Below are 26,245 nucleotides of genomic sequence, written 5' to 3'. Positions count from 1 at the left end.
ACTGGGCCAGCCTGCATGGTAAGTTGTTGTTGCTTTACCATCGATGAACTAGTAGTTTTAATTTAGACATCGTTCTGATTAACCACAAAGTTTTTATAAGACTTTTAAAGAATTTAACACGTAATCGTCGAGTAGAGAAAATGCTACGGTAGAAGGTCTACGACTCCTAGACGAAAAATCGTTTTTAAAAGCATTTACAGAAATAGTTTAAGTTTTAAATTCAAGAAAAGCAGCGTGGCAGTTACCTGCTGTACGCTCAAACTTAGAGTTCTCCACTGTACAGGTGCTGCTGACAACAATCCTTGCACCGTCATGAGTTCCGCCATTTTCAGGACAGACCATTTTCCCACTACAAGTGTGACGTAATACTCCGTCCGAGCCCAGCTCGAATTGGAGATGGCTCTCTGAGCATAAACCACCCGATATGTATATGAGAGGGTCGTTGTCTCCGGGTGAACAAGTCTTGTCTGATGGTGTGAGACAAAGATCGAGACCATAAGACTTTAAAGGTGTTGGAGCACTTGGACTGACTATAAAAAAACAAAGCAAAACAAAGATCAAGAAAAATATAACATACAGTATTGCGTTCACTTAACTCCTGAGAGCGCCATATGCCTAGTCCATAACCTGAGGCCCTGTCCACACCGTAACCCGGGTTAAATTGAAAACGAATATTTTTTTTATTCGGGTAGGCCAACCGTCCACACTGAAACGGCGTTTTTGGTCAACGAAAACGGAGCGATGAAAAAAAAAAGATGCGTGCGATGAAAAGCGTCGTTTTCAAATTTATCCGGATCTGAATGTGGACGGAAAACATTTTATACGGCGTTTGTCCCTATTTAAATGCTGAATATATATTTTTAGTATTTTTCTCCTTTAGTTCAAAAACGCGTCTATAGGTATCCGTTTAACATTTCTTGCATATTTGCATTTACATTTTTCTTATTCAGTTCTCCTCTTAAAATAGTACTAATCAAGATACATCCTCAACTCATATATTATTACCTTCATCCGCAGAGCAGCCCATGAATTCTGTTCGAAGACACGGCCATCCATACCAGTATTGAGGACTAATACGAACATAGCGAGCGCTGATTCTAGGGTTCAGGTTTCTGCTTTTCACGTTGTGAAAGTTTGTGTTGCCTTGTATAACCTTTAGGAAAAATAAAAACATTAAATTGTGGTTGAGCAGGTTTCACCTCTGTATGATGCATTTTTCCAACAAAATAAAGTTGTCGTGCGTATCCTTTGGCAGGCATCCACTGGGCCTCTCCACGCCATGTGAAGCACAATGCTTTTGTAATTGTTTGAATTTTAAAAGGTGGGGTGATTGGCCTCACGCCCAACCCACAACTAGTGAATGTCTTTTGTCAGGTTTCTCCCGCTTGACCAGTCTCGCATGATTAAACCTACCAGGGGCTAATGTTCAAACCAACATAGCTCTTGGGTTCATTCAGACATCCAAGCCTCGCAACCACGACAAGGCTACATGCCCAGGGTTGAAGTGGACTGCCATAGGGGCGTTGCAAATCTCGTTCTTGTGGTTATCCCAATAAAGCTACTTCTCACAACTGTACTAGTGGAAATGTGCTACATATGAGCTTGATTCTATAACACTTAAATACTCGTAATTTAACACTTTATTTTAACTTATAGATCTTTGCCCTTTCTTAAATCAAAACGGCAAACACCTACACATTATTTAAACCAAGATGTTCAAAATCTGTATCGTATTTCAAACCATAACGTCCCTCAAACAAACTCAGCAATGTCTTTAAATAACGTTAACCGTCCCAAAGAATGCCTTTTGACTCCTTATTTCAGCGTTTAAGAAGCTGTAACACTTGTCTGTAGAATACTGACCACTACGATTTAAAATAATAAAGCCTTTGTAAGTTTTTTAGCTTTTATAATGCATGTCAATTTAACGTACCGTTTTAGTCTGATTGCATGGGTATCCATTGATAATGAAAGTATCCTCCGGACACTACGATTAAAGGATAAACAAAATCACAGGGTAACACTAAGACAAAAGCTGAAACACGTGTAAGTTGATATACAAAAACTGAGCATGACTTTGTTTCTGTACCCCGCTCGCCAGAGGCTTTACACGTGTCAAAGTTTGGGCTTATAGCTGTTTCTATTCTCTTTTTCAAACTATTCCAATTTTAGCTGATGTATTTATCTGTAAACAACATATAGCAACAAACGGATGGTTGACCGCAAGACTATCTACTGCGCATGTTTCTATTTTACTTACGTCTCTCGAATCACCAGGGCAGTATTCTGGCACATCACAATCTGTTTTTACTCCACGACATAAAGATCCTTGCTTCTTATACTAAAAGCAAAAAGAAAATGGCATAACTTGAACAAATGATACACCCTGTTAACATTATAGTTACAATAAGACATAAATTCACTTGTGTGAAAATCGGTCAGTACGTCACATCAAGTTGACTGCAGCATAGTTATGACTGCAGTGGATCAAACACCAAGTATGTAACCATTCAAGATGAAAGCTATTGAGCAGTGTTGGCCATTATGCTTACAAAGTGGTTCCAAATTAAGGTCTGTTAATGTTAAAATGAAAGTATCAAGTTGAAGAAAAGACTCTACTACTTGTTGTGATGTACATGATTTAACCGTAACTATTTAAATGAAACATATCAGTATTAAAGTGATTACACTACGAGTTGTGTTCATGTATTGTTTTCTGCTTTCTGTTTGCTTTTTCTATTGCTATTGTTGTTATTGTCATGGGGTTGATTTTTTTAAATTGAACTTAGCTTAATTATTAATATTTACCAATCATTGTCTTACCAGGCAATTCTCACAGCATGAGTGATGCAGGTCACTGCACTGTGATTCCTTCTTGAGAACACAGTTGTGGGGCTCACAACAAGGATCTTTAGCCATACACATCTGCGGGTGTTAAAACAAAGCTTCTTTATTTTAGCTTAAGTGATATAAATCGTATAAAAAAAGGCAGAATTAATGTTATTGTTATCCAAAAGACTGGCTGTGAGAACATAGTTGCCTATAAGGAGTTCTTACACGATAAATATTAAGGTAAAGAACGGCCAAGTTGTCTATAACTTTGAACGTCGTCTTTTAGTAAGATGCTACTTTTGTGTTGAGTGGGAGAGAAAAACACTAAAAAGCGCTTCTGGCCTTGTCACCTTTACTTTGGTCTATGCTGCTGCCACATAAGCAATTCTTTGCATAGATACCACGGCTTTTAGATAACAATCAAGACCAAAATGCCAGTGGGTTGGGGGGGAGTGCTTGAAGAGGGTGGTGGTGTAAGGGGGGGGAGGGGAGGGGGTCAGGCGCTCGCGTAGCCTGTGCTTGGAAAACGTCGCTCGCGTAGCAAAGCGTCCGACTTCTCATGTAAACAAACCTCAGGAGTGCCACAGTCACATTCCTCTCCTTCCTCGCGTATTCCATTTCCACAATAACTGTTATGAGCCTTAAAAAAAGAATCACTCTGTTACTCTTAACCGAAGACGGTTAGAAAAAAAGGCTAAAGCTGATACGAATAAAGTTATCACTGCAGCCGGGTTAAAGTAACATTGAAATTGACTCTTTTCATTTCAAGAATGCATATGATAATTAGATACGTTTGAGTAATTGTTGATTAAACTATACATACTCTTTTGGCTTATGGAAACAGTTTTCCTTGCAAATTGCTAAGATATTTGCATACTAGATCAAAATGGAAATATTTTAAAATTTATTTGTTGCTAGAATTATAATTTTCCCTTTCTATATTCCCATTTCTCACAAGGACGTCGGACTAACAATTGCAGAAGTTGACTGGTTCAATCGAAATTGACCGCGGTCTAGTTTTTCAACTAGATTTTCATCTAGTTCGGTCTCCCGTATTGGAGAAACTTGACTTCGGTCGTGAGTACAGACCTCGCTGTGTTCGTTTTGTATTTATTGCCCCGGTCAAAGGTTCTTCCATACAGGTCTCCTGCGAGGACTTTAACAACTGAGTAAAAAATAATACAACTTCTATCCGAGCAACCAACTGAAATTGGAGGTGTTTATCTATATAAGGACAGCACACAGTGTGAAGTCAAGATTCGATATTGGCAAAGCTCGTATAGCTAAAGATACCTTAAAAGTTGGCACATTGTACAGACACCAATCGTTGAGCCTCTTCAGCGACTCCAGGCTGCAGTTAGAAAATCCTGCCACTCTGGTTCTGTGAACCAGTTACAATACGTATTATTTTACAATATGAATTATTTTAGCTGTCCAATAACTATGTATCGTTTCCCAGATGCAAGGGCAAATTTGTGGTGCATCGTAATTTTTTCCCGTTTTAGACTTCCAATCTTCATTTCCAAATTAATGCTACAATTCTCTGCCGTTTTTCAAAAGTTGTAAAGAACAGAATATAGTGTCAGAACGCTTAAAATATTTGCATACTGATTTGTCTTTTTATTACATACTTGTGTCCGCCCATGATACATCCCCTAGGAGTTAAGCATTTGCAATACCCTGAAGAAAAAAAGCGAAAAATAAGGAAACATCAGGTTAAATACTAACAAAAAAGATGCTATTATAGAATATCTGACTCAAATAGTTTAAAAACTAGAAGCAGCGAAAGTTTGCAGTATTAATAACCAGCCCACAGATACAGACTGAGTGGGCTTGCTAACTAGTATTTTCTTAGTCGTAATCAGGATCATCTTCAGGCCTCCAACTTGTGACTTGTTAGATTCACCTGTGTCATGACTGAATCCAAAGTTGTGACCCATTTCATGAGCAACCGTTACGTAAGGGCCAATGATGCTGCCAAAACTCCACTGCGACAAAGAAAAAAAGTCAGAAAACTTGTTAATTATAAGAAAACCCTGCCAAATCAATAGGATTTTTTTTATGAATAATGAAAAAGGTATTGTATTTTTCACTATCTACACTTTTTGAGAAAATATAAAACAATTTTTCGTATCACTTGGGTTTCGAAAGTATACATTGCCGCATTACTACGTTCAGTAATTGGCTAAAAAAAAAACTACATTCTCGATTGGTTAGAAGAAACACCAAAACTAATCGTGGCTCTTTGTCACACGTTTGTTTCTTTTTGCCTCGGTTTAATTTTTTTTAAAAAAAGCAATCAAATAAAATTAAACTTGCTTCAAAAACTGACTGCTTTACTGCCATGTCCTGGTCCTTTGTGGTAAAACAGAGTGGCTGCTTTCCGTTTGGTTTGATGAAGTTTAGAGATTTTGAACGTACAAGAGAGGGGGGATGCCACAAAAAGCATCATCAACAGCAAAAAAGCAATTTATATGTTTTGATTATTCCAATCATGAAGTTAAGTTAAATAGTTTGTCTCTCTCAAGTGATCACTGAATTATTTCGTCTTTCTTATTAGGACCAACTAGAAATACATGTCATAGTTCCTTTTACAGCCAATTTTAACCACGTAATTACTTACTCCATTAATACCAGATGAGACACCTCCACACATCCCAAACACATATGCCATGCCTGCACAATCTGACCACCACCATGAGCTGAAACCAAAACAATATTATTAATACTTAGAAAAGTCAGAGTGTGCCGGCTTGTACTGCTGAGTAAACGTAATTGCGAACACATTGTTCAAACTATTTGTCCAGAACAACTCAGCGGTGCCCACTTTTCTTCTCGTTATCTTGCATCAAACACTATGTTTTGTTATTTACTTTTAAAAAGTTTGCAAAAACTTCTGTATGTATAAGACAAAACTTCTCGTTTGGTAGAGGGATTTATACTCTATTTTCAACACCAAGTGGCATTGTCTTACAGCGATGCGCTCAGTGTTGCAGCGTTGCGCTCTTCGCTGTGCAAAATACTGTGCCGATGACATGACATTGTTTAGAAACGTTTATAAACGAGTATTCCTTACCTCAGTAGCTGTGCATTGTCGTGAGGAAATTTTGTCAACAAATGGTCTCGTCGATAAGTGTTAAACCGTCCCAGGTCAGCTTCACCTGTCGACGCACGCTCGTAAGGATCACCATTTGTCCAGATTTCTAGTGCTTTCATGACTATTCTGATATTTATCCGTTGATAAATCTTAATAGAGAAAAAGTAACACAAACAGACAATCCTTAACGACAAATTACTAGTGCATTACTACGTTTAGCGTTTTTACGACTGAATTTTTAATTCAGGAGTATAGTGGGTAGCCCAATGGCACTCGTTGGTCGGTCGAGCTTTTCAGATTTAACAGCACAAGTACATGTGTACCTGAATCCGTCTACATGTTCTGATATATTTATTTACAGCGTTATTACTTAACGGCTTACATGTAAATTATTCTGCAATGTATACCTACGGAGCGATATAATAAACAAACCATTTTAGTGCTAGGGGTTAAAAAAAGAAAAAAAAAAGGAAAAAAATCTGTCTCCTCTGGGATTTGAACTCGCAACCTCTAGCTCCCCATCCAGATACCTACACGAGTGTGCTAATCAGACATTCTAAGTCACGTGAGACGAATATATCTTATATCAATGTAATAGACATTCCGCCGATTATCTGTTATCAAGTGCATCAAAAAAATATTTGAATAACCTGCTGCTCATATATTTTCAAGGAATGAAAACTAAACTTTAAAAAAAAAAATGGTCGTGGCTCGAAGAGCTCTTTGATTTTACAATCATTAATTCTTAACATTGGCGGCGGTGAGCTAGCAGTCTGATTGGCTTTTCTTGCATTGTGGCCGAAAAGAAGTAAAAATTTTCCCATAGATGATTTGTAACTTTTTACCTGGTCAGAATTCGAGTGTGATGTCACAAGACGCTGAATAGAACTCAAGTATGCTTATTAAAAGTTACATAATTGCTAGTTACTCTTGTACGAACAAAGTTAACCAAAATAGTAGGGTAAAATAATTTTTCCACATTGTTAAATGTTGCTAAGTAAGTCAAAAATGATTATTTTTGAAAGTAAGGGAATGTTATATCATTTGAATGTTGTTAAAACCTTGATACATATGAGTCATTTTGGGACACAAAATTCCCGACCTGTCACCATTACCAGACTCCATCTCCTCCCACCCCTGAGCCAACTTTGTAATTGAATTGAATTTATTTATTTATTTATTAAGATTTCCCAAACATTACAATAAACATTTACAACGAAAAAGAAAAAATATATAATAATAATAATAATAATAATAATAATAATAATAATAATAATAATAATAATAATAATAATAATAATAATAATAAAACTAGTTGGAGGATAACAGCAGGGGGAACTGAATTCCCATGTAAAAGCTGTTATCCTAGATGAAGCTAAAATTTACAAATTTAAAAGCTATATAAAGAAGCTATTTTGGTTTCAACGGTTTTGAAATCACTTACCGCATCAACAGCATTCGCTAATGTTATAACGTGATCTGTAAGAGCCTTGGTGTCATTGTTATATTGCATATACTGTGAAATAAAAGTAAAATAGCAAATGTCGTTATATTCTCTACTGTTATTGTAATTTTAATATAAGATTTATTAATATACCCAATCAAGTTATCTATCTCACGTGTCAGCACAATGTTAGTCTATTAGGCCGCAACATAGGACATTTTGCACCATCTGTTCGGGTGCACCAGTAATACATAGGCAATACAAATTTACCCAAGTGATCTAAGAACGTACCGGGGTTTGTGAAGAATTGATCAGAATATCGTGGTGAGCGGAACAAAGAAAATAATCACTTTACTATTTAATTTTACATGTTAAAGGCTGCCGAAAAACGAGTTCTTTATATCCATTCGTTTATTACTCGACTTCAAAAACTCGAAAAATTTTTCCATATAATATAGCTGAAATAGTTATATTTATGCATATACAATGCTATATAACCGCTCTATTGGTAAATGTCTTCATCACTAACCATTCTGAAGTCCGCCACAAGCATTAGCTCGTTGTATCGCGTCTCATCTGTTGTTAGGTACGGCTTGTAGAATGCGTCCACATTTGATATGCTGCGTCGTATCTGAAAGAAATGAACGACCAATGTTTTCATATTTTATACACAATTCACATACCAATTTTGGATTATTGTTTCAGCCGCCAAACATACACGATACAAAACTAAAGTCATGTTTCTCCACTTGAATAATGATTCAGCGTCGACGCTATGTGGAAGGTGCCGGATAATTTATAAGAACCATCATTATACATTTTTTCTTACTTTTACAGGCCCATTCGCTGAGAGAATATACCTTATTAACGTTGATATTGAATTTTGATATCATTTCTACAATAATACACGAAATTGAGCGTCACTAATAATCTTTCGTCATTTGTGCCGCGCTTCGCCTACCTCAATATAGCTGTTTTTAACTGGGCATAAGCAAATTAAGCATAAGCACAAGTAGAAAATTGGCATAAGTACATAAGGAGAGCGAACAAACCTGATTGGTATTATGCTTACCTCACTAGGGGTAAGCAGAAGCTTATGCACATATGTTCTTCTCGTGAGTATGTTTATGCTTATATCACTTAAGGACAGCACAAAGAGGAGAAGTACAGTTTGCTCCGGCGTTTATCTTACGGGGTTATGCTATAGCTAATTCTCGTCCTTGTACTTGTACTTGTTCTTATGACCGGTGAAAACCAGCTTTTCTAATAGTATTTCCACCTCAAAGAGAAAGATTTCAAAAGAACCCTCAATCCGCGATGAAAAAAAGAGCTGTAAAACCTCGGTATAGCCTAGGACTGGGAAAAGAGGTGAGTTATATCCCACCTGAACAACACCTAAGTGAAGAAACGTGGACGATGTGGAAAGCATAAACAGCAACGATATAAACCAATGGTATTATGGGTAGACAGCATTGGTAAGCTTAGTTGTATTCCATTTAATTATATTCAAGATATTTTCCTTTTTTAACAGCCTTAAGAGCATGATTTGTGCAGCCTGTCTTGATATCATGTTTACTTGCCACAGACGAACACAGTGAACATTTGGGTCAGATCGTTTTATGGTTTATGTTTTTTCATGGAAAAACATTTTCATTCAGGTTTATACAACAAAATTAGAAAATTATCTAGAAATCATTAGTTAAAAATCAGATTGGGTTCGGAGGTCGTTTTTGCACGACAGCGTCATATCCTCTCTTGGAGCGACATTATTATCACCAAATTAGGCAAATGGCATGTGCCTTGGCCTTATTTATGTTATTAACAAATAACAGCCGCAAATTGAAATTTGACAAAATCTTTTTTAAACCTTAAAAACCAATCATGCAACATAAAATTAAAGTGTTCGACATGTATTTTTTTGGCGCTGATGAGTGATGACGAGTGCATAATTATAAGTTAATTTTTCACAGTTTTCACCGAAAAATGCAAGATGAAAAAAGGTAATAATAATAATATTACCCTGGAAAATGTCCCAGCATTTTCTTTAGAAGGATGAGAATCTGCGTGTGTTTCTTTGTTCCCTGAGGAAATAAAGAATCGAAAAGGCAAAAGGTTAATACTTCAAGAGTTAATTCATATACATATACTACAAGGGTCGCGTAAAATTCTCACTAAAAGCAAGTAATAACGATATGAAATGATGTATTTGATACGGCAAAAAAATCTAAATCATATTTTGTGACTACAAGAAAACTGAAACTTATTTTCTAATAAAACAAAGTAATAAGATTTGATGGAATGCAATGCAATAAAATGTAATGTTACGTAATTTAAAGGAAGAACTGTAAAAAGGAACACGGCGAACACAAAATAAACTTGAAGAAAATGGTATCAATCGCGAAATGTATCTATTTACAAATGCTTGAGGTCACACAAAGCTAAAAGGTTTATTGAGTGACCCCGTAGATTATGTAATAATTTGCATGTCTACCGCACGCATCGAGAATGTGATTGAAGTCGTCTTCCTTGGCTTGGAAAACTTTGTGAGCTCCATCATTCTGTAAACAAGACGGTAAATTACTTTTCTTAAATCAAATAGAATAAAAATTTACCTTAAAGGTCACTTGAAGACAAATGGAGAAAGGTAGTATAGAAAACTAAAAAGGGCATTAAAAGCCATTCGCTGCTGGTCACTAGTAAATCTCAACTTCTTGCTACTAATAAGATATGCTTGTCAAGGTATAAAAGGAGAAGAGTTCAATGACTTTGCCAGGTAAGCGGGGCTGAAAAGCATTCGGGATTGATGTGAAATAATGAATCCTGACTAAAATTCGTAAAGAGATAGTGAATAACTTAAGGAATTTTGAAGGTTAGAGTAATGATCAAACACTTTATGAAATTTTGAATAGCATTGCGCTCCAGTCATCGAAAGAGACGCATATCTAACGCAATATTCTTTTTCTTTTACCCTTCCCCACCTAACCCGCCCTTAAACCACACGAAGGAGTAAGTTCCTAATACGAGATATCATTGTAAGAAAAAAAATGTTTAAACTTCATTGATAAATTGTATTTCGGGCAGTTAGCATTGAAGGGGCTTTTTAAGTAAAACTTACTTCTAGTCCTGTGTCAGGTGTGATGTAAAATGTATCTTTACCATCATCTATAAGCCCTCTGTGAAGAACAAAATAATAATCCTTTCGTGGAAAAATGTGTTAAAAGATATGTAGCAGCCGCAAAATAATGTTAGTGGAGATGTTCACTAGAGAGATTTGTGTTTAATTTGCATCGTCGATCTTGATGGTGGAAATACAAAATATTAACATGGCTGCCCCGTCGTTGCAGTTTAAAGATCTCTAAATTATTTTTAAATTTGTTTCAAACCATTACCGACGTCTGGCTTGGTTTGGGTTTTGATTTGAAGTGTTTTTTTTTTTTTTTTTTTTTTTTTTTTTTAATTTGTTTCGTTTTGCTTTTGCTTTCTTTTACTCCTAGGTCTATAGCTATTAAAACACAGTGAATTAAAAAACAACAACGACAACAACAACAACATCAACACGAGACGCCTTTTTGACGACAATTTCATAGCATGACTTTCGTCATCTTCGAGATATTTATATTGACATTGCACTCAAAATGTAAAGCATAAAAATCATACCAAAAACTGTCCTTAAAAAAATTCCTTCTGTTGTTTTTTTTTTATGTCATTCCTCTGCTGCTATTCAAAAAGAGTTACACTGAACTAATATTAAACTGCATTTCGTTTTCCTAAAGTTACAACATTTTTCAAACCAGAAGGAAGAATACCTTAATCCTGAACAAGTATTAAGGACAACACTTGAATCTTTCAAGCCACGAATAGTTCCTTGGTAATGGCAATGGTCCGAAACACCCTAAAGGAGAGGAGCAATGGTAAAATTAATTCAAAAATCCCTTGTGGGCCTTGACTTCCACGCAATTATAAGCCACACCAGGCCACGGTCATTTTCTGGACGCAGAATAAAGTTAATCAAGGACCACTTTCAGCTTTGAATCCAGGTCTTTAATTTTAAAAAAATGGAGGTTATTATTTAGCAAGAAGTTCTGCTATAAAAGGAATATGGCACTCCCTGAGAATAAGTTTTAATGACAATCTTTGTACATAAGTACCTCTTGTATCACTTCAGAGCCGTCATTTGCAAACGTGCGAATTGCAAAAGATGGGGAAAATAGTTCCCTGCAACGAAAAGGGAAATACTTTGTTAAAATTCATAATGTCTAGCGCAAAGTATTTCGCATTTATAGAAAATTTACATTTTAAAATAAACAGATAAGGATGTTGGTCTCTTAATGTTCTTAAATTAGTACCACCGCTTGAATCAGGTTTCTATGCATGAGGGGACGCAAGCGGCGTCAACTGTAAGTTCCTGATTTCTTAAGAGGATTAGTTTGCGGTTACAGAAAGTGTTATAATCTGTCAGCAGCATTTGAGTTATCTTCTCATCAGTCGTGTTATATTACATGGATCAATTTCCATTCTGGCGGCAGAATAAATTATAATGTTCGCGGCGAATTCTGCTTTGGCGGCAATTGGGGAAAGACAGAAGAAGCTCATCTAGCAAGGAATGATTTCTAGATACTTTGATGTCGCGTAAACGTTTCGACCTTTTAAGATTTAAGTTGTTTTCGCCTTATGCAAGATGATCATTTCTATGTTCTATCGATCGATCATTCATGTGGATTTACAAAGTGAAAATTACGGTGAGTTTGCAGCCGCGAGTTGCGGTGACGCTGGCGCCTTCCACGCAGAAAGTCGTTCAAAATCCTAAATATGTTACGACATGTTGCAAATGGTTCGTACCTTTCAGTTGTGCCGTGAAAATTAATTGTCGGTTGCACGGACACTCGTTCTGCAGCACTAAGGCAAGCGCTCAACTGCACGCTATCCTTTTAGTTCAGTTTTTCAGTCATACACAAGAAACGCTTTAAATATAATCATGGCCCGGGCTATCACGTCATGGATCATTAATAAGGAGGTCACCAGGTAAGTCAATCCATTAAACATTACTATTTTTAGGTCATGGTCAGTAAATTGAAGATTCCGTCTTGTTGTAACATTTGGTCAGACTCTTGTTACAAAAACACAGATTTGAGCGGGCTCATTTTATTTGCGATACATTATGTTTCGCTACATTAATTTTCTATTCGTTCTTTAAAATATACAGCCGTATCGTCGAAGTAAAGATTAATTTTAAAACTGACCAGTACAAGAGTATTAGCAATGTAACCTGCAATTCTAATTCTGCTCAATTCTATTTTCTCCATCGGAGCTGGCGGGCGGCGCGCCTCATACAGTCCGATGTAACCTGCAATTCTAATACTGCACCGCCTTTAAATATTTTCTTCATCGGAGCTGGCGGGCGGCGCACCTCATACAGTCCGATGTAACCTGCAATTCTAATACTTCTCCGCTTTAAAATTGTGTCAATGTTCTTTCCTTCAACTGGTGGGTCATATAGTTTAGACCGCAACACGGAGATACTTATCATCGAGCCACAATATATACTTTTAAGTCTGTTCTCCCAATGGAATACATAATCAAGAGTAACTAATCATTAGCTGGCAACGTTTTTTTTGTCTGTTAGGTGGTGCAGCGTCATGGAACAACTGCTAAAAATAATTTTATGTGCATGTTTCTATTGAAGACGGCTGCACACATATGCTTGCCACAACACTTGTACATTGTACAAAATGCTGAAAATGGAAACAGTGCGGCGTTATTTAGCATTGTTTTCCATTGGATGCGTTTTTCTTCTGAAGGCTTTGCACCGATACAGCTTTAAGATTCAGTTTCGTGATTTTACGGGCCTGTTACCAGTACGAGTCTAGTACGCAAAAGGCCGCTACTCTCGCAGTTCAAGAATTAAACTGCTTTGGCCTTTAAAAAAAATCATAGGAAAATTCCTTTCTATTATTGTCGGCCGCTCATTATGCAGCTAATTCAGTTTGGTAAGTTACTTGCGGCTATAATATGCGCTCGTCAGTTCGAAAATTCTATAGTTTTTTGATAGGCTCGATCAGGAAAATCGAACAAGGTGTACCGATACAGCAGTCCGGCTGTATTTTATTAACAGCCTCCCCGGTATTATAAAATGTGCTGTGCATTTTCGTTGTTAGTTTAAAAATTTGTTTATTTTCACGCTTTCTTCAATAATCGTCTTTAAAACTGGTTCCTTGTTTCTCCGATTTTGCCGAGGTACATCGACAACATTTAAAAAACTCGAAATCACAGCGCGCTGTTATCACAACATCACAAAATTATTAGCCGACGGTATTATGATCATCTTTTTCTGGTCTTCATTAGATTAAATAATGTTTTTGACAGCGAAACAGATTATGACACCTTTCGCGGCTCAAGCGAAGGAACCTGGTGTGAGATATGTTAGGAATGCTAGGATAATATCCTAGCATTCCTCTGAAGTACTTACAGTTGACACCGCCTGCGTCCCCCCATGCATAAACGAACAAGGAGAATTGTTCGTCCCTTTTAATGATGTTTTTGTTATCTGTCATTTGTATTTAACAGATTGGGCATGGTAATTGTTACGTTAATTGTAAGTTCGTTTGAACTCCGGGTGGAGAGTAATTAAGAAACTTTATTTAGTCAGGGTAGCGCATTCAGCAACGGGGTTGTTATCCATAGGAGCCCTGGGCCATAAGAGTATATACAATATTAAAATGTTAGAGTGAAAGTTGACTAGCGTCTTTGCGTTCTGTTTTGGGAATAAGTGGAAGAAAGTTTTACTCTGAAAGTTTCTCTATTTTTCATTATATGCCCACTTATTTTTTTTTTAATCTTGGTTTCTAAAGTAAAACCACATATTCTATCATAATGTTTTCGGGTGTTTGAGTTGTTGAGACCAATGATGATGATGATGATGATGATGATAATAATGATGATGATGATGATGACGATGATGACGATGATGACGATGATGACGATAATGATAATGATTGTATGCATACTTGTTTCTTTTTATATCCAGTGTCCAGTCCTTGTCAAAAGCATTCAATTGATAAGATGCGTCATCCACGTGATCTCCCTAGAACAACAAGAACATTGAGAAGCTTGAGAAGCTTAAAATCGGGCGCTTTGCCTTGAAAGGCAGGGTTCAGTACAGCAGAAACCACGAAGCAGTTACTTAAGTAGCACTCAGTCCGACTGTGTTTGTGTAAGTCACAGGGCTTGCATGAGCTGTATTAGTGTGCATAATATAATATCTAGAACGTTGTCGAGATTGCATTATTACTTAATGACATGATGGTTTCAATTTATAAATGTATCTCACACAATACAAATAAACGATTGAAGTAGACGACTAGACAATGTAAAGTTTGACTTAGCAAAGTGCAGTGTATTGGTAATACTGTAAGGTGCGGTTTCACCTGACGGTCGTGTGCTTTTCGGTATTTTCCAGGCATTGCACTTTGATGGGACAGTACTACAACTGTTTACCGGGGAACTACTATTGTCAAGAAAATGATCACAACTTGTTGATGAATGATTGAACATTTGTTTCATACCATTACTGTAATAGCAATTGATGAAGGCTTTTAGTACTGAACCAAAGTATAAGGACTGGGAAATACTGAAACCCATTATCAGCCACCTTAAACGGAAATATCTTGTTGGTGTTTCAAGGAATACAAGGAAACTTCACTCATCCCATGTATCTATGTATTGCGGTATTTTGTAATTTTTTGAGTGATTTTTGGGGATGTTTGGCAGGTGATAGTTTTTTTAAAAGAATTAGTAAAATTTAGACAACTAAGAAATATTGAAAATTTAATGTGAATTTAACATTGGAATTTGAAGTTAGAAATTGGCAGACGGACACCAAACAGTCCCGTGACATCCTGGAGTGTTTTTGCATGGGGGTCAACTGTGTGATGATGTTTCCATTTTTTTCTTCAATCCCCACTGATAAAGAACTGTTGTTGGTGTTATGTTGGTGTTATCACATGTCAAGCCTTTAACAAGGTATGAAAGAACACAAGGATTTAAATTATTCTGGTGCTCAATTTTTGCGTAACTAAAATTAATGTTACTCAAATTCCTGATGGATTCTGTCTTAAACTGTTACGAGCTTAGTATTTCCAAATTATTGCATGTCAATGTAAGGCAAGACAAGACATGCCTTGGTTCTTATGTAATTCTCTTAAAAACACATAAGATATTGACTATAATTTTGTCTGTGCTATGGCAATTCACAGTGGGGTGGTCTTGATGTGTCTTTAACTTGTAGACTGGACTGGACTAGTAAAACGCGGACTTGTAAAACGCCTCTAGACACTTCGAATTCCTTGGCCACAATCATCTTACGGCTCTCTTCAATACATAATGTCTCAAAAAAACAGTAACCTCAGAAAGAAGTCAGAAGCAAATAAGGTCGAAAGACCGAATTTGAACATATAACGGCAAATGTTCTAATGTCACGAACGTAGGAGTCGTGTAGGCCCGTCACCTTTATTTACCACATACTGCCCCCAAATTAAAACAGTACCCTCAGAAAGAAGTCAGAAGCAAATAAGGTCGAAAGACCGAACTTAAACATTTAACGGCAAATATTCCAATGTCACGAACGTAGGAGTCGTGTAGGCCCGTCACCTTTATTTACCATTGACTGTTGATTTCTGGACGGGCCCCGTTCTACCTCGTGCGAGCAATACAAACGACTGCACTCAACAGACGTCAAGTAGTGGAAAGAAAGAAACATATGCACACAACTCATAGCATCAATCCCGTTGTTTTAGTAGGGGTTTGCAGAACGAACATGTGCTATACTGCAAAAACATCTCCACGCTAAAACAGACCATAGAGTGCTCAAAAAAGCTAGAAATATGCCGTCGAAGAAACACACAAGAGCTTCAAACACAAATTGTTTCGCTCGCTAAACCGTTTAGTTTCCGTTTAGTGTCCGCGTTCTACAAGTCCGTGCTTGACAAGCCCTCGTTTTACAAGTCCGCGTTTTACAAGTCCGCGTTTTACTAGTCCTCGTTTTACAAGTCCGCGTTTTACTAGTCCGCGTTTTACTAGTCCGCCTTTTACAAGTCCGCGTTTTACTAGTCCGCGTTATATTAGTCCGCGTTTTACAAGTCCGCGTTTTACTAGTCCGCGTTTTACTAGTCCAGTCCAGTCCTCGAAATACAGTATGCCAAAACTCCCCGCCCTCTAAAGATAAGTCCTTGACGCGACCTCTCGTTCTGTCCTGTGTCTGTCATCACACGAAAGAAAAGCTGATTCTCAAAAAATCTGCCACAAAAGGAAATTGACAAAAACAATATGAAAACCATATATCGAAAGTTTCTTATTCTAAAATTTTATCATACGTCTTAATTCAGAGCTACAAAGAAGTTCCTCCTTTTGAGTTATTGATACTGTTCTTACAGTACCTCTTTCCACTAGCGAAATTTTACAAAATTCCTTCGCGGCGAAAAGGTAGCGCGAATCCAGAACAGACTCCAATCGAGCGTGGGTTAATTCTAGATTACTATTAATTAACTATTACAACATTCATTTTTAAAATAGTTTCCCAAGCCGACTAAGCTAACTAAACGTCGAGTGTATCTTTCAGTAAACAAAACATGCCGTTATGACGCCGGAAATCCAGCTCACGCATACTATACCCCGTGACTCACGCAAACCTCCGACTTACGTGCTACTACAGTCATTCCTTTCTAAACATTTTTTTTTTTACCACCACCGTACCTTTCTACCCAAAAAACTCATGAAACCGCCCGGTTTTAACCTGTTTTAACCTTTCAAAAATTAGAGCGTTCGAAACTAAATAAGATCCGTAATCACAAACAACATACAGCCGTTTACCAGCACTCTTTAAAACTCCTGAAACCCTTCAAAATCAGGCAAAATAAATCTTTGAAATAACCTTTATCAATGTTTCTTATTTTTTATTCAGTTCTATAAAATGCCTTTCATACACTACTGTCAAACAAAAATTTCAATTTCCTCAAAGTTTCAAGACAAAATAATAACAAATATTTCGTGCACAATGTAATTTGATTAAGCCAATATTATCACGTCTAAAAATACTTCAAGCAATTCAGTGAAAACCCGTTTTTTTTTTCGTATCAACGAAAACCACTTTCGAATAATCAATACATGAAAATAACAATAAGATCAAAAGGAAGAAAGGAACCTTTCTAATTATTTGAAGACTTTCAAAGCCGTGATATTATGCATCCAATCCGCGATAAAATTTAATTACAACAAAATCCAAGTTCTCATTTTGAATTCCATTTTTTTCAGTTGATACCTTTATCCAACTTGTGAAAAATTCCATTCAAGTTCCTATTAATACTGTACATTCCGAATGTTTTGCTCAGGTCTTCAGAAGCGTCTTACTAACCAAATCTAAAATAATTCCAAAACATGCTGTACAAACATTCTACTCTTTGTGACAAACGACTTGACGACCAATTGTTCGAAATGAAAATCGACACAGTTCTTCCTAAATAAAAAAAAAAGTTTTACGGCGGAGTCAGGCTCAAAAAATATACCGCAAGATCACACCCCCATTCATAGTCAGAAACCAGCAAACCATCTAGTTTGCTAAAAAAAACACTGCGTGACATCAATGACGTTACCTTTTTCATTTACAAAAATAACTTTAACTTGTCAAAGTAAGTGCAATTTCACAATGGTGAATATATCGGCCCAGTTCTCGGCCGGGTCCAGTTCTCGGCCACTTTGTGTTTAACGCGTTTTTTCACACTCCAGTTGAATCAAAAAGAAAAGGTATTTCCTTCAAACGATAGACTGATTCATGTGCTTTAAGTATCTTGAGTTTGATCGTTCAATTCGATATAGAAAGCTCACACGTCGAGTTTACGCGGAGGTAGTTGTTTGTTTACGGCTCCAAATTCATGGACGTATTTTATCCAAAAGCCCCCACCATACGAGCTAATTTTTGGCATGTGAAACGTAGAATAATTCAGCTTTCTGCTTTAGTTAACTTTTCGTTGAACCGTTGTATTTTTTGGTCTTAATTTACTTCGAAATTTTTTCTTGCGACGTTTGCGTATTTGCCAGTTCTCGGCCACCCTGCTCGCTATCACAGCTTAGCGCTTGGTTTTTAATATAATTTCATCTGCTGCTGCCAGAATGAAAGAAATAAATGTTTTAAAAATAAAGTTCAATCTTATCTCTAAGTTTTGAGCTGACTCTTGTCTTGTCTATTATTTCTACAACACCTAAATATTTCAAGACCTTTTCACTGCAAAATAAACCATCTAAATGCACGGGTCACACAATGCGGTTTTGCCAGAACCTGCACATAGGCAACTAGGCGCGTTAAAATCCTTCTTTTCTAAAGTAAAACAAAGCATCATAAAAATAATTTGGGATCGATATAGTATAAATAGGTTTACAGAGTGATTTTATGACTGTGAAAATTAATTGAGCATTTTTTTACAGATAATTACGCACAAGCTTTTTAGTGGCTGAGAACTGGGCCCACAAATGGAGCTTTTATTTTTATTATTGCTCGGGCAAATTAATTTTTGACCGGTCGATAGCTTTACACCAAAAAGCTGAATAATGTAGCTAGCTCTGGGAGAAATTTCAAGTTCCTGCGGTTCTTCTGAGGTAAGAAATACAAGTTTACGTCAAAAGTGGCCGAGAACTGGGCCAAGTTGGCCGAGAACTGGGCCCACAAATGGAGCTTTTATTTTTATTATTGCTCGGGCAAATTAATTTTTGACCGGTCGATAGCTTTACACCAAAAAGCTGAATAATGTAGCTAGCTCTGGGAGAAATTTCAAGTTCCTGCGGTTCTTCTGAGGTAAGAAATACAAGTTTACGTCAAAAGTGGCCGAGAACTGGGCCAAGGTGGCCGAGAACTGGGCCCACAAATGGAGCTTTTATTTTTATTATTGCTCGGGCAAATTAATTTTTGACCGGTCGATAGCTTTACACCAAAAAGCTGAATAATGTAGCTAGCTCTGCGAGAAATTTCAAGTTCCTGCGGTTCTTCTGAGGTAAGAAATACAAGTTTACGTCAAAAGTGGCCGAGAACTGGGCCCCATACTGTACTTTGCACCGTAAGCTTTTTTCTCTGTCCTTCCGCCGAAGCAAAAAAACACAACCTGATTACACATTAACCCAAAAGTCGACCAAGTGTGCCTGCAACGATTTCCTGTCAAAACTAAAATGAAAACCATTGCGGTATGCGTCACCCGTAGCGGTTTTGTAGCAACCCCGAGCTATCCCCGTCTTTTTGGCCGCGCCAGGAGACTACGCTCTAGGACGACCAAAGGGTAAACCTTAAATCGGCCACGCCCGATTAATAATCCACACACATGAAGCAACTTTTACAGTCAAAACAGCTCAAGCGTTCCTATCAAGGGTGAATTAATGAATTCACTAATGGAAATTTGATTTTATTTTTTGCTTCAATATTCCATTCTTGAATTGAATATATGAATGTTTAAACGGCGACTCGATTCAAAACTCGAATGTTGATTGGATTGTTGTCTGGTTTCACGCGACAGGCACGTGGAAATTTGGCCAGAATTTGCATTATTTCGGCAACCGTCAAATGTCACACATGATGTTTTCTGATCATTCTGTCCTTCGGTTGCTTTTTTCAATCCTATAATAATACCAAAAGAGAGTCAAGACATTTTGGTGCGCTGAAAAGGCACAAAAATACTACTGCTAGAAGAAAAAGTGGAAAAAATGTCGTTGACCCATTTTATGCAGATTAGGGTACATTTTCAAATTATGTCGTGTCTGTCGCATGAAGCCATACATTATGCCGTTAACAGTCGAGTTTGAATCGAGTGGCCGTTTGAACATTCAAATATTCAATTCAAGAATGGAATAGTGAAGCAAAAAATGAAATCAAATTTCCATAAATGAATTCATTAATTTACCTTTGATAGGAACACTTGAGCTGTTTTGACTGTAAGCTTCTACCAGCTTTTATACTCCCAAATACGGCTTCTTTACCGTAAAAGCTCTGTTAAGCCTAGGGGGCTTGTTTTGTAAAAGTAACAGGAATATTTTCAAATAGCATTCATAATGTGTCAACATATTACTGAATTTTGCGGGGGACACCTTAAGCTCATCGTTATGTATTTTTCAAAAGCGTATGGACGAAGTGCAACGACTGACATCGACAAGTTTACGAGGTATTCATGACTAGATAAAAATATGGGTACGTCATTTTAAGTGTTTACGCTTTGCGCGGTCACTGCAACACTCTAACAATAAAATGCAATAAAATTCATAAACAAGCGTGTCCTTTTTGAAAGCGCATTGTTCTTTTAAGATCAAAGCATTAAAGCGTGGAATGTAATTACCATAATTACAGTTTTTGCATTAATCAGCTTACTCGTGTTTGCTCAGGAAGCCTGCGCAAGCGTAAAAAGAAGCAATTTTGTGTCTTAGAATTCAGCACGGATAGAAAATTGACACAAAAGGGAGGAAAATAGGTGTTTTATAGATTTTCATATCTGACGCCAAATTTTTAAATAAGCTTTAGTAATTCTAGAATGATAAATTTTGCGCCATTAAAAGCTAATGACTCTCAATGAAACTTGAAATTAAAATATCCGAGTCAGATATGACATAAAAGAGATTTTGACTGACACTGAGTCGTAAAATTAAGTTTGTGTGTGTGTGTTCTTCTCGAGTTTAAAACTTACACATAAAACTACCTTTTTTCAAAAAAAGATCACTTTAACGGCATGCAGCATTAGCACAAAGCGCGATTCATTGAAAAAAAAAAAGCGATCCTGATGCGCTTCCACGATTCCCTAATATCCAGTAAATTTTTAGCGAAATCGGCTTACAAACGTTTAATGATATAAAGCTTTTTAAAGTAACACCCCTACCAATATTTTGCTCAATGCATATATTCATGGTCAATATATCCCTCGCGACTTTACGATATAATATAATAATTTTCTTTGATAGAAACGAGGTGAGTTAAAAAAAACTATAACCTTTTCAGAAGTTGAGAGATCTCTTCTTGCTCTGCCGCCATCAATACGCTCTGGATATGTAATGTGATAGTTATCTTCATATTTTCCCTCTGTTAATACAAAAAAAAAATATTTGTTAGAAGGTTCGAAAACGTGAAATTCCAAGCAGAATTTAAGTACAATTTATTAACCGTCACATCAAATGTACTGAAAATAAAATGTGAAAAGTGGCTTACCCACAGAATTGAAGCAAGCGCAAGTTAGAAGCAAAGTAAACGCACAAAAGATCAGCGATCTGCCTGATCTTTGTTTCGTCATCTTGGCTCCACACCTTAGAAGAAATTCATCGATAAAGACAGTCATTTTCAAGTTAAAATAAAAAAGGTATAAAACAATGGGAAATGATAAAAGGGTAAAAAGGAGTAGATGAAAAGCGACCGCTGTTACCTCAGCGCAGATCGTAACTAGCTACTATGAATTATATTCTTTCCTTGCGTTCACGATATAAACGTGGCATACAGATCGACATAATCCGCATCATGCAAATTACTGAATAAATTTTGGTGGATAAGTAATATTTCAAAAAACGATCACGAGTGCGAGTGTTTCACCGGTGTTTCGAAACACAAGAAAACTAATAAACGGCCGATTCGGAACCCTGTGAAACACGAAAAAGTAAATCAATAATAAAATAAAGTAGATTTCAAGTTTAAATAAGACCTAAGAACTTAGCACTTTATAAAACAACGGGACATGAAAAAAGGGTGAAAGGAGTAAATTGAAAGCGGCAGCTGTTACCTTAGCGCAGACCGTATCCAGTCAAATTTTGTGCTGAAAAAACACCATTTTGATGCTATCCACGATGAATAAGAAAAGTCATAGGCAAATGTTGACTCATTAAAGATTCTAGTGAGTGTTCACTTAACCAAATAGATAAGTACAATACAAATTAAAAGTAAAGCTTAAATGCTATGGATAAAAACTAAATAAAAACAGTCAAAGTTAGCATCGTTTGCTTTGGGCTTGGTGAGAAGGCAGGCTTTTCTTGAAGGCCGTCAAGTTTGGCTAGGCTGTTCCACTCTCGTATCGTTCTCGTATAGTCCGTCTTTGAGCGAGGAATTTCGTACGCATTCTAATTTACATGCCGCGATCTCCTTTCAGTAGTATCACTTACCTTTTAAGTATTCCTTCGGCCGTTACGACAGAGATCAATGTTTTTTCGCTTAGAACTCCGTGTTCTGTGAAGATTTTACCTGTGTATCGCGCTAAATGCATTTTCCATCTCGGGGCGGTATAGATGTTTAATACATGGGCCACATTTTTTCGATTAAACAACGTTCTCGTGGCAACATTCACAAAATATTGACAAAGAAGAAGAAATGTGTAGAGTCTTATGCAGCCTCAAAAGTAAAAGTAGTTTTTGAAAAGTTTAGTCACAGAGGTAACATTGAACATTTGACATAATATGAAAAGATAAGGTAAAACTTTAGTTGCTTTGAAATTCTCATTTGTTGCTAGAGAGCATATCTTCCTTTGTTTATTGTTCAGAACCACATCTTGCTTAAGTAGTCATTGTTACCAAGCATATCTTTCTTAGAGTATTCATTGTTACGAAGCATATCTTTCTTAGAGTATTCATTGTTACGAAGCAAATCTTTCTTAGAGTATTCATTGTTACGAAGCAAATCTTTCTTAGAGTATTCATTGTTACGAAGCAAATCTTTCTTAGAGTAGTCATTGTTACGAAGCACATCTTTCTTAGAGTAGTCATATTATCTTATTATTCTTTCAAACTGCATATATTTATTATCCGTGTAAGGATATTTTTCTTATAATTGTTAGTAGAATCACTGGGAAGTGTAAAATAGAACTTAATGTTTAATTGTAACTACAACCTTGTATTCATTGCTCTTATAACAAATTGAGTTAACACTGAAAAAATAATAATATCAGAGTAGAAAATTGACTGGTGTATAAATACGGTATATCATAGGTAAATAAAGCAATTCGTGGCCTCTAACTTTTGCATCCTGACGAGTTTACACTTTGAGAACTATCTATGGTAATTACATCATTTTTTTGATAAATTGAACGTTATCTTTCTTTGAATCAAGGCCTCCTCGATATACAAAAATAAGCTAAAATATATGTTATCCAGAAGGAGCGGAGCTGCAGCGCAATTGTTATGCAAAGTTGTATTCGTCGAGTGATAATCAAAAAATCATTTCAGGTGCACGTACCTTTTCGGTATTTGGCTGTTACAACATAAGATCTTAGACAGACACGAGAACTCGCCCTTTTTAAAAGATTTGAACAAACGTTATATGGCTTTTTCAACTCACGGAGAGCGGAGGCGTACGTCATCTCTAGAAATCGCGGACCTCCGAGTCCGCGAATAGTATGTCCTGCGGTACATTGACCGTAGAAGCGAACGCAAGAATTACAAAGAAAATGTATGGAGAATGAAATGTTTTATTAAATATTTCTTGACAAATTAACAAATGTAAAAATGTGAAAGCGGAACACAATAGATTGATGTATTAAGAACCACATTGTACAAGAATTGAAGTGCAGACTTCGAATTTCATTTGTATTCATGAACGTTTTCTGCGAACAGTTTTTGAGACCAAAATTATAAGGCGTAGAGGAGAAATGTATGGCGAAAACCGAAAACTTAAAGTTTATAAACGGGGATTATCGGCAAACTGAATGTGATCGAAAAAATGTGAAAGCAGATTTGATAAAACTATACATGAATCTAACTCACCAAATGATTTACATCTCCTTCCGATTAGATTTCATTTGTATCTTTGCCGTTCGAAAACCACAAAAAATCGCATACTGTAAACACACGGCGGCAGTTCACATTGAAATCCCAAAATCCGCTGTCTTTGAGCTACGATATTTCAGCCGTCTTTGCTCCAATTTTGCCGCAAAAGCCATCGTTTGAAAGATCTTTTGCTCCATTTTTATTATCAGGCAATATTTATGACCAGTGGTTTTCCTACTTCACAAAATATTACTCTGTGTAGGCTGCATTTTTGTGCACCATCGTAGATGTATATGAGCCCAAAGTCAGGCTTTCGAATCAGCGGCTATTACCAAGTTTCGCGAGCGGTTAATGTAAGATGCATCAAAATTCGCCGACTTCAATGTCCGCGATTTCTAGCGATGTCTGAATATATGAACCATACCTCTCCGGTAGGGCAACGTTCTCATGGTAACAGACTCAAGACATGGTAGGATGGAAGAAAGATGTCGCCTCAAAAATTGGTTTTTCATAAGTTAGATTACGGAACAAGTATTACAAAAAAATTGATAAAGCAGCTGTTTGTCTTTTTATCAATTTCAATCGGTCGAAAAAAAAATTTACCAATGGTAAACAAGTTTAATTAAATATGTTTCTCAATTGCGTCATAACAGACACATAAAGAGATAACGGCAAGATCAATAAAACGCAAAAGACACTTTACGTTGTTTTATGTCACCAGCGTGAACAACACAACATAACCACAAAGTAGGAAGGCCATGAGAAAAATAAAGGGATAAGGAAAAATCCGATCTTTTACGTTATGTCATGATGCCCATGTTAGGTTCTTTGTTTTGGTTGTTACTGAATAATTTAAGCTACATGCCCACAAGCAATTGCGGTACAAGAAAACTCGTTTCTCACTATTGCACGAAAAGCATCAATTAACATTTTTAGGGCTTATAAGGCAGTGAGACAGGAAATTATTTTAATGACATTGTGCTTTAAGAGAAAATTTCGACTCAGACCGAGCGGGAGATGGCACAAAAACTCAAAATCAGAATTCTAGATATGCCGCCCACAGAAAGCCTATGGAAGGCCTAGAAACGTGGTGGGATTTTTTTATTCAAATATTTCTTCGACCGGTCAAAAACTTACAAAACCGTTATGAACCCCAGTGTCTTCTAAAGCACACAAAATAAACATGACTCATACCGTGTCGTAAACTTCGCACTGGCTCATTCGCATTAAATGAAACCCCGTTTTTGAGCCTAGAAATGTACTATTGAAGTGTTTATAAGTCATTTGAGTCCAATCTTTTCTCTCTAAGTTAATTTTGAAGGTCACGGCGAGCCGCTGAAAATCACTAAAATTCGGTTGCTCGAAATTCTTAATTTGGCGCTCTTTTTCGAGAGAGAATTTCTCTACCCGGTAAAACTCTAAATTACTTGAATTTCAGATATTTTGAAAGGGGAAATGCCGTTCTAAAACCTAGTGTAAAAATTTATTTCGGGCTCTCTATACGCGCTGAGTGCCAACGCTCCCAAATTCTTATAATTACAAAATTAACTGTCACGGAAACGTAAACAATACCCACATTCTTCCGACCAGACAGTCCAAAACGTCTTCTTCTGAGTCTTTCCTCCGTTTTCTACTGGTACTTAGATGTAATCTTCAGCAGAAGCTCCCTGTTAACATCATCCTGAACGCCATATCTGCCAAATATCGAGTGTAAAGCGAATTTCGAATCCTATCGCCATCTTTATTGATTAGTCTTCAAGGCATTCAAGCGTGCCTTCGAATCGACAACTTCAGTACATCTCCGTGTTGACATTCAACATTCGACCACTCTCAGGCCTAGGTCTGCCATGCTATTCCCATCTCTTGTTAAACAGCCGTCGAATAAATATACCCTTCTTGTATCAACCCTCTGATTTCTCGACCGAAATGTCGGTCCGTACAATTCTTCATGGTCAGGAACAAAGCACTGGAACCAGGCCAGGCAAACTGTTGTTCTCCGATTACACGTTGACCAAACTTGCGTGTCACGCAATCCCCTTCGTAATAGTCACTCGGTAGGACTTTTTGTTACATGAATTTCATAAATAATAAAAAAAACAGCCGATAATTCGAAAGAT

General features: G+C 36.8%; 1 protein-coding gene across 1 annotated transcript in view; it reads right to left on the bottom strand.

Moving 5' to 3' along the window:
• Positions 1-23,376, bottom strand: part of LOC144637457 (uncharacterized) — a 59,520-nt gene extending 36,144 nt beyond the window's left edge. Inside the window, exons 1-22 of the mRNA XM_078496516.1 lie at positions 22,533-23,376; positions 21,595-21,689; positions 21,380-21,468; positions 14,378-14,454; positions 11,522-11,588; positions 11,180-11,265; positions 10,489-10,546; positions 9,865-9,931; positions 9,393-9,454; positions 7,903-8,004; positions 7,374-7,445; positions 5,909-6,078; positions 5,456-5,534; positions 4,739-4,820; positions 4,464-4,512; positions 4,126-4,213; positions 3,404-3,472; positions 2,824-2,925; positions 2,261-2,341; positions 1,934-1,987; positions 1,006-1,153; positions 246-530 (exon numbers count right to left, since the gene is read on the bottom strand). Coding sequence (XP_078352642.1) covers positions 246-530; positions 1,006-1,153; positions 1,934-1,987; positions 2,261-2,341; positions 2,824-2,925; positions 3,404-3,472; positions 4,126-4,213; positions 4,464-4,512; positions 4,739-4,820; positions 5,456-5,534; positions 5,909-6,078; positions 7,374-7,445; positions 7,903-8,004; positions 9,393-9,454; positions 9,865-9,931; positions 10,489-10,546; positions 11,180-11,265; positions 11,522-11,588; positions 14,378-14,454; positions 21,380-21,468; positions 21,595-21,689; positions 22,533-22,633 — 2,083 coding nt within the window. The 5' untranslated portion in view covers positions 22,634-23,376. The remainder of the gene's footprint in view (positions 1-245; positions 531-1,005; positions 1,154-1,933; positions 1,988-2,260; positions 2,342-2,823; positions 2,926-3,403; positions 3,473-4,125; positions 4,214-4,463; positions 4,513-4,738; positions 4,821-5,455; positions 5,535-5,908; positions 6,079-7,373; positions 7,446-7,902; positions 8,005-9,392; positions 9,455-9,864; positions 9,932-10,488; positions 10,547-11,179; positions 11,266-11,521; positions 11,589-14,377; positions 14,455-21,379; positions 21,469-21,594; positions 21,690-22,532) is intronic.
• Positions 23,377-26,245: the final 2,869 nt, after the last annotated feature.

This window comes from Oculina patagonica, chromosome 14 (genome assembly GCF_052425735.1).
Source record: "Oculina patagonica isolate OP01 chromosome 14, crgOcupat, whole genome shotgun sequence".
Classification (NCBI taxonomy): Eukaryota; Metazoa; Cnidaria; class Anthozoa; order Scleractinia; family Oculinidae; genus Oculina; species Oculina patagonica.
The sequence above is the reverse complement of the archived record's forward strand: the minus strand, read 5'-3'. Positions and strand labels throughout refer to the sequence as shown.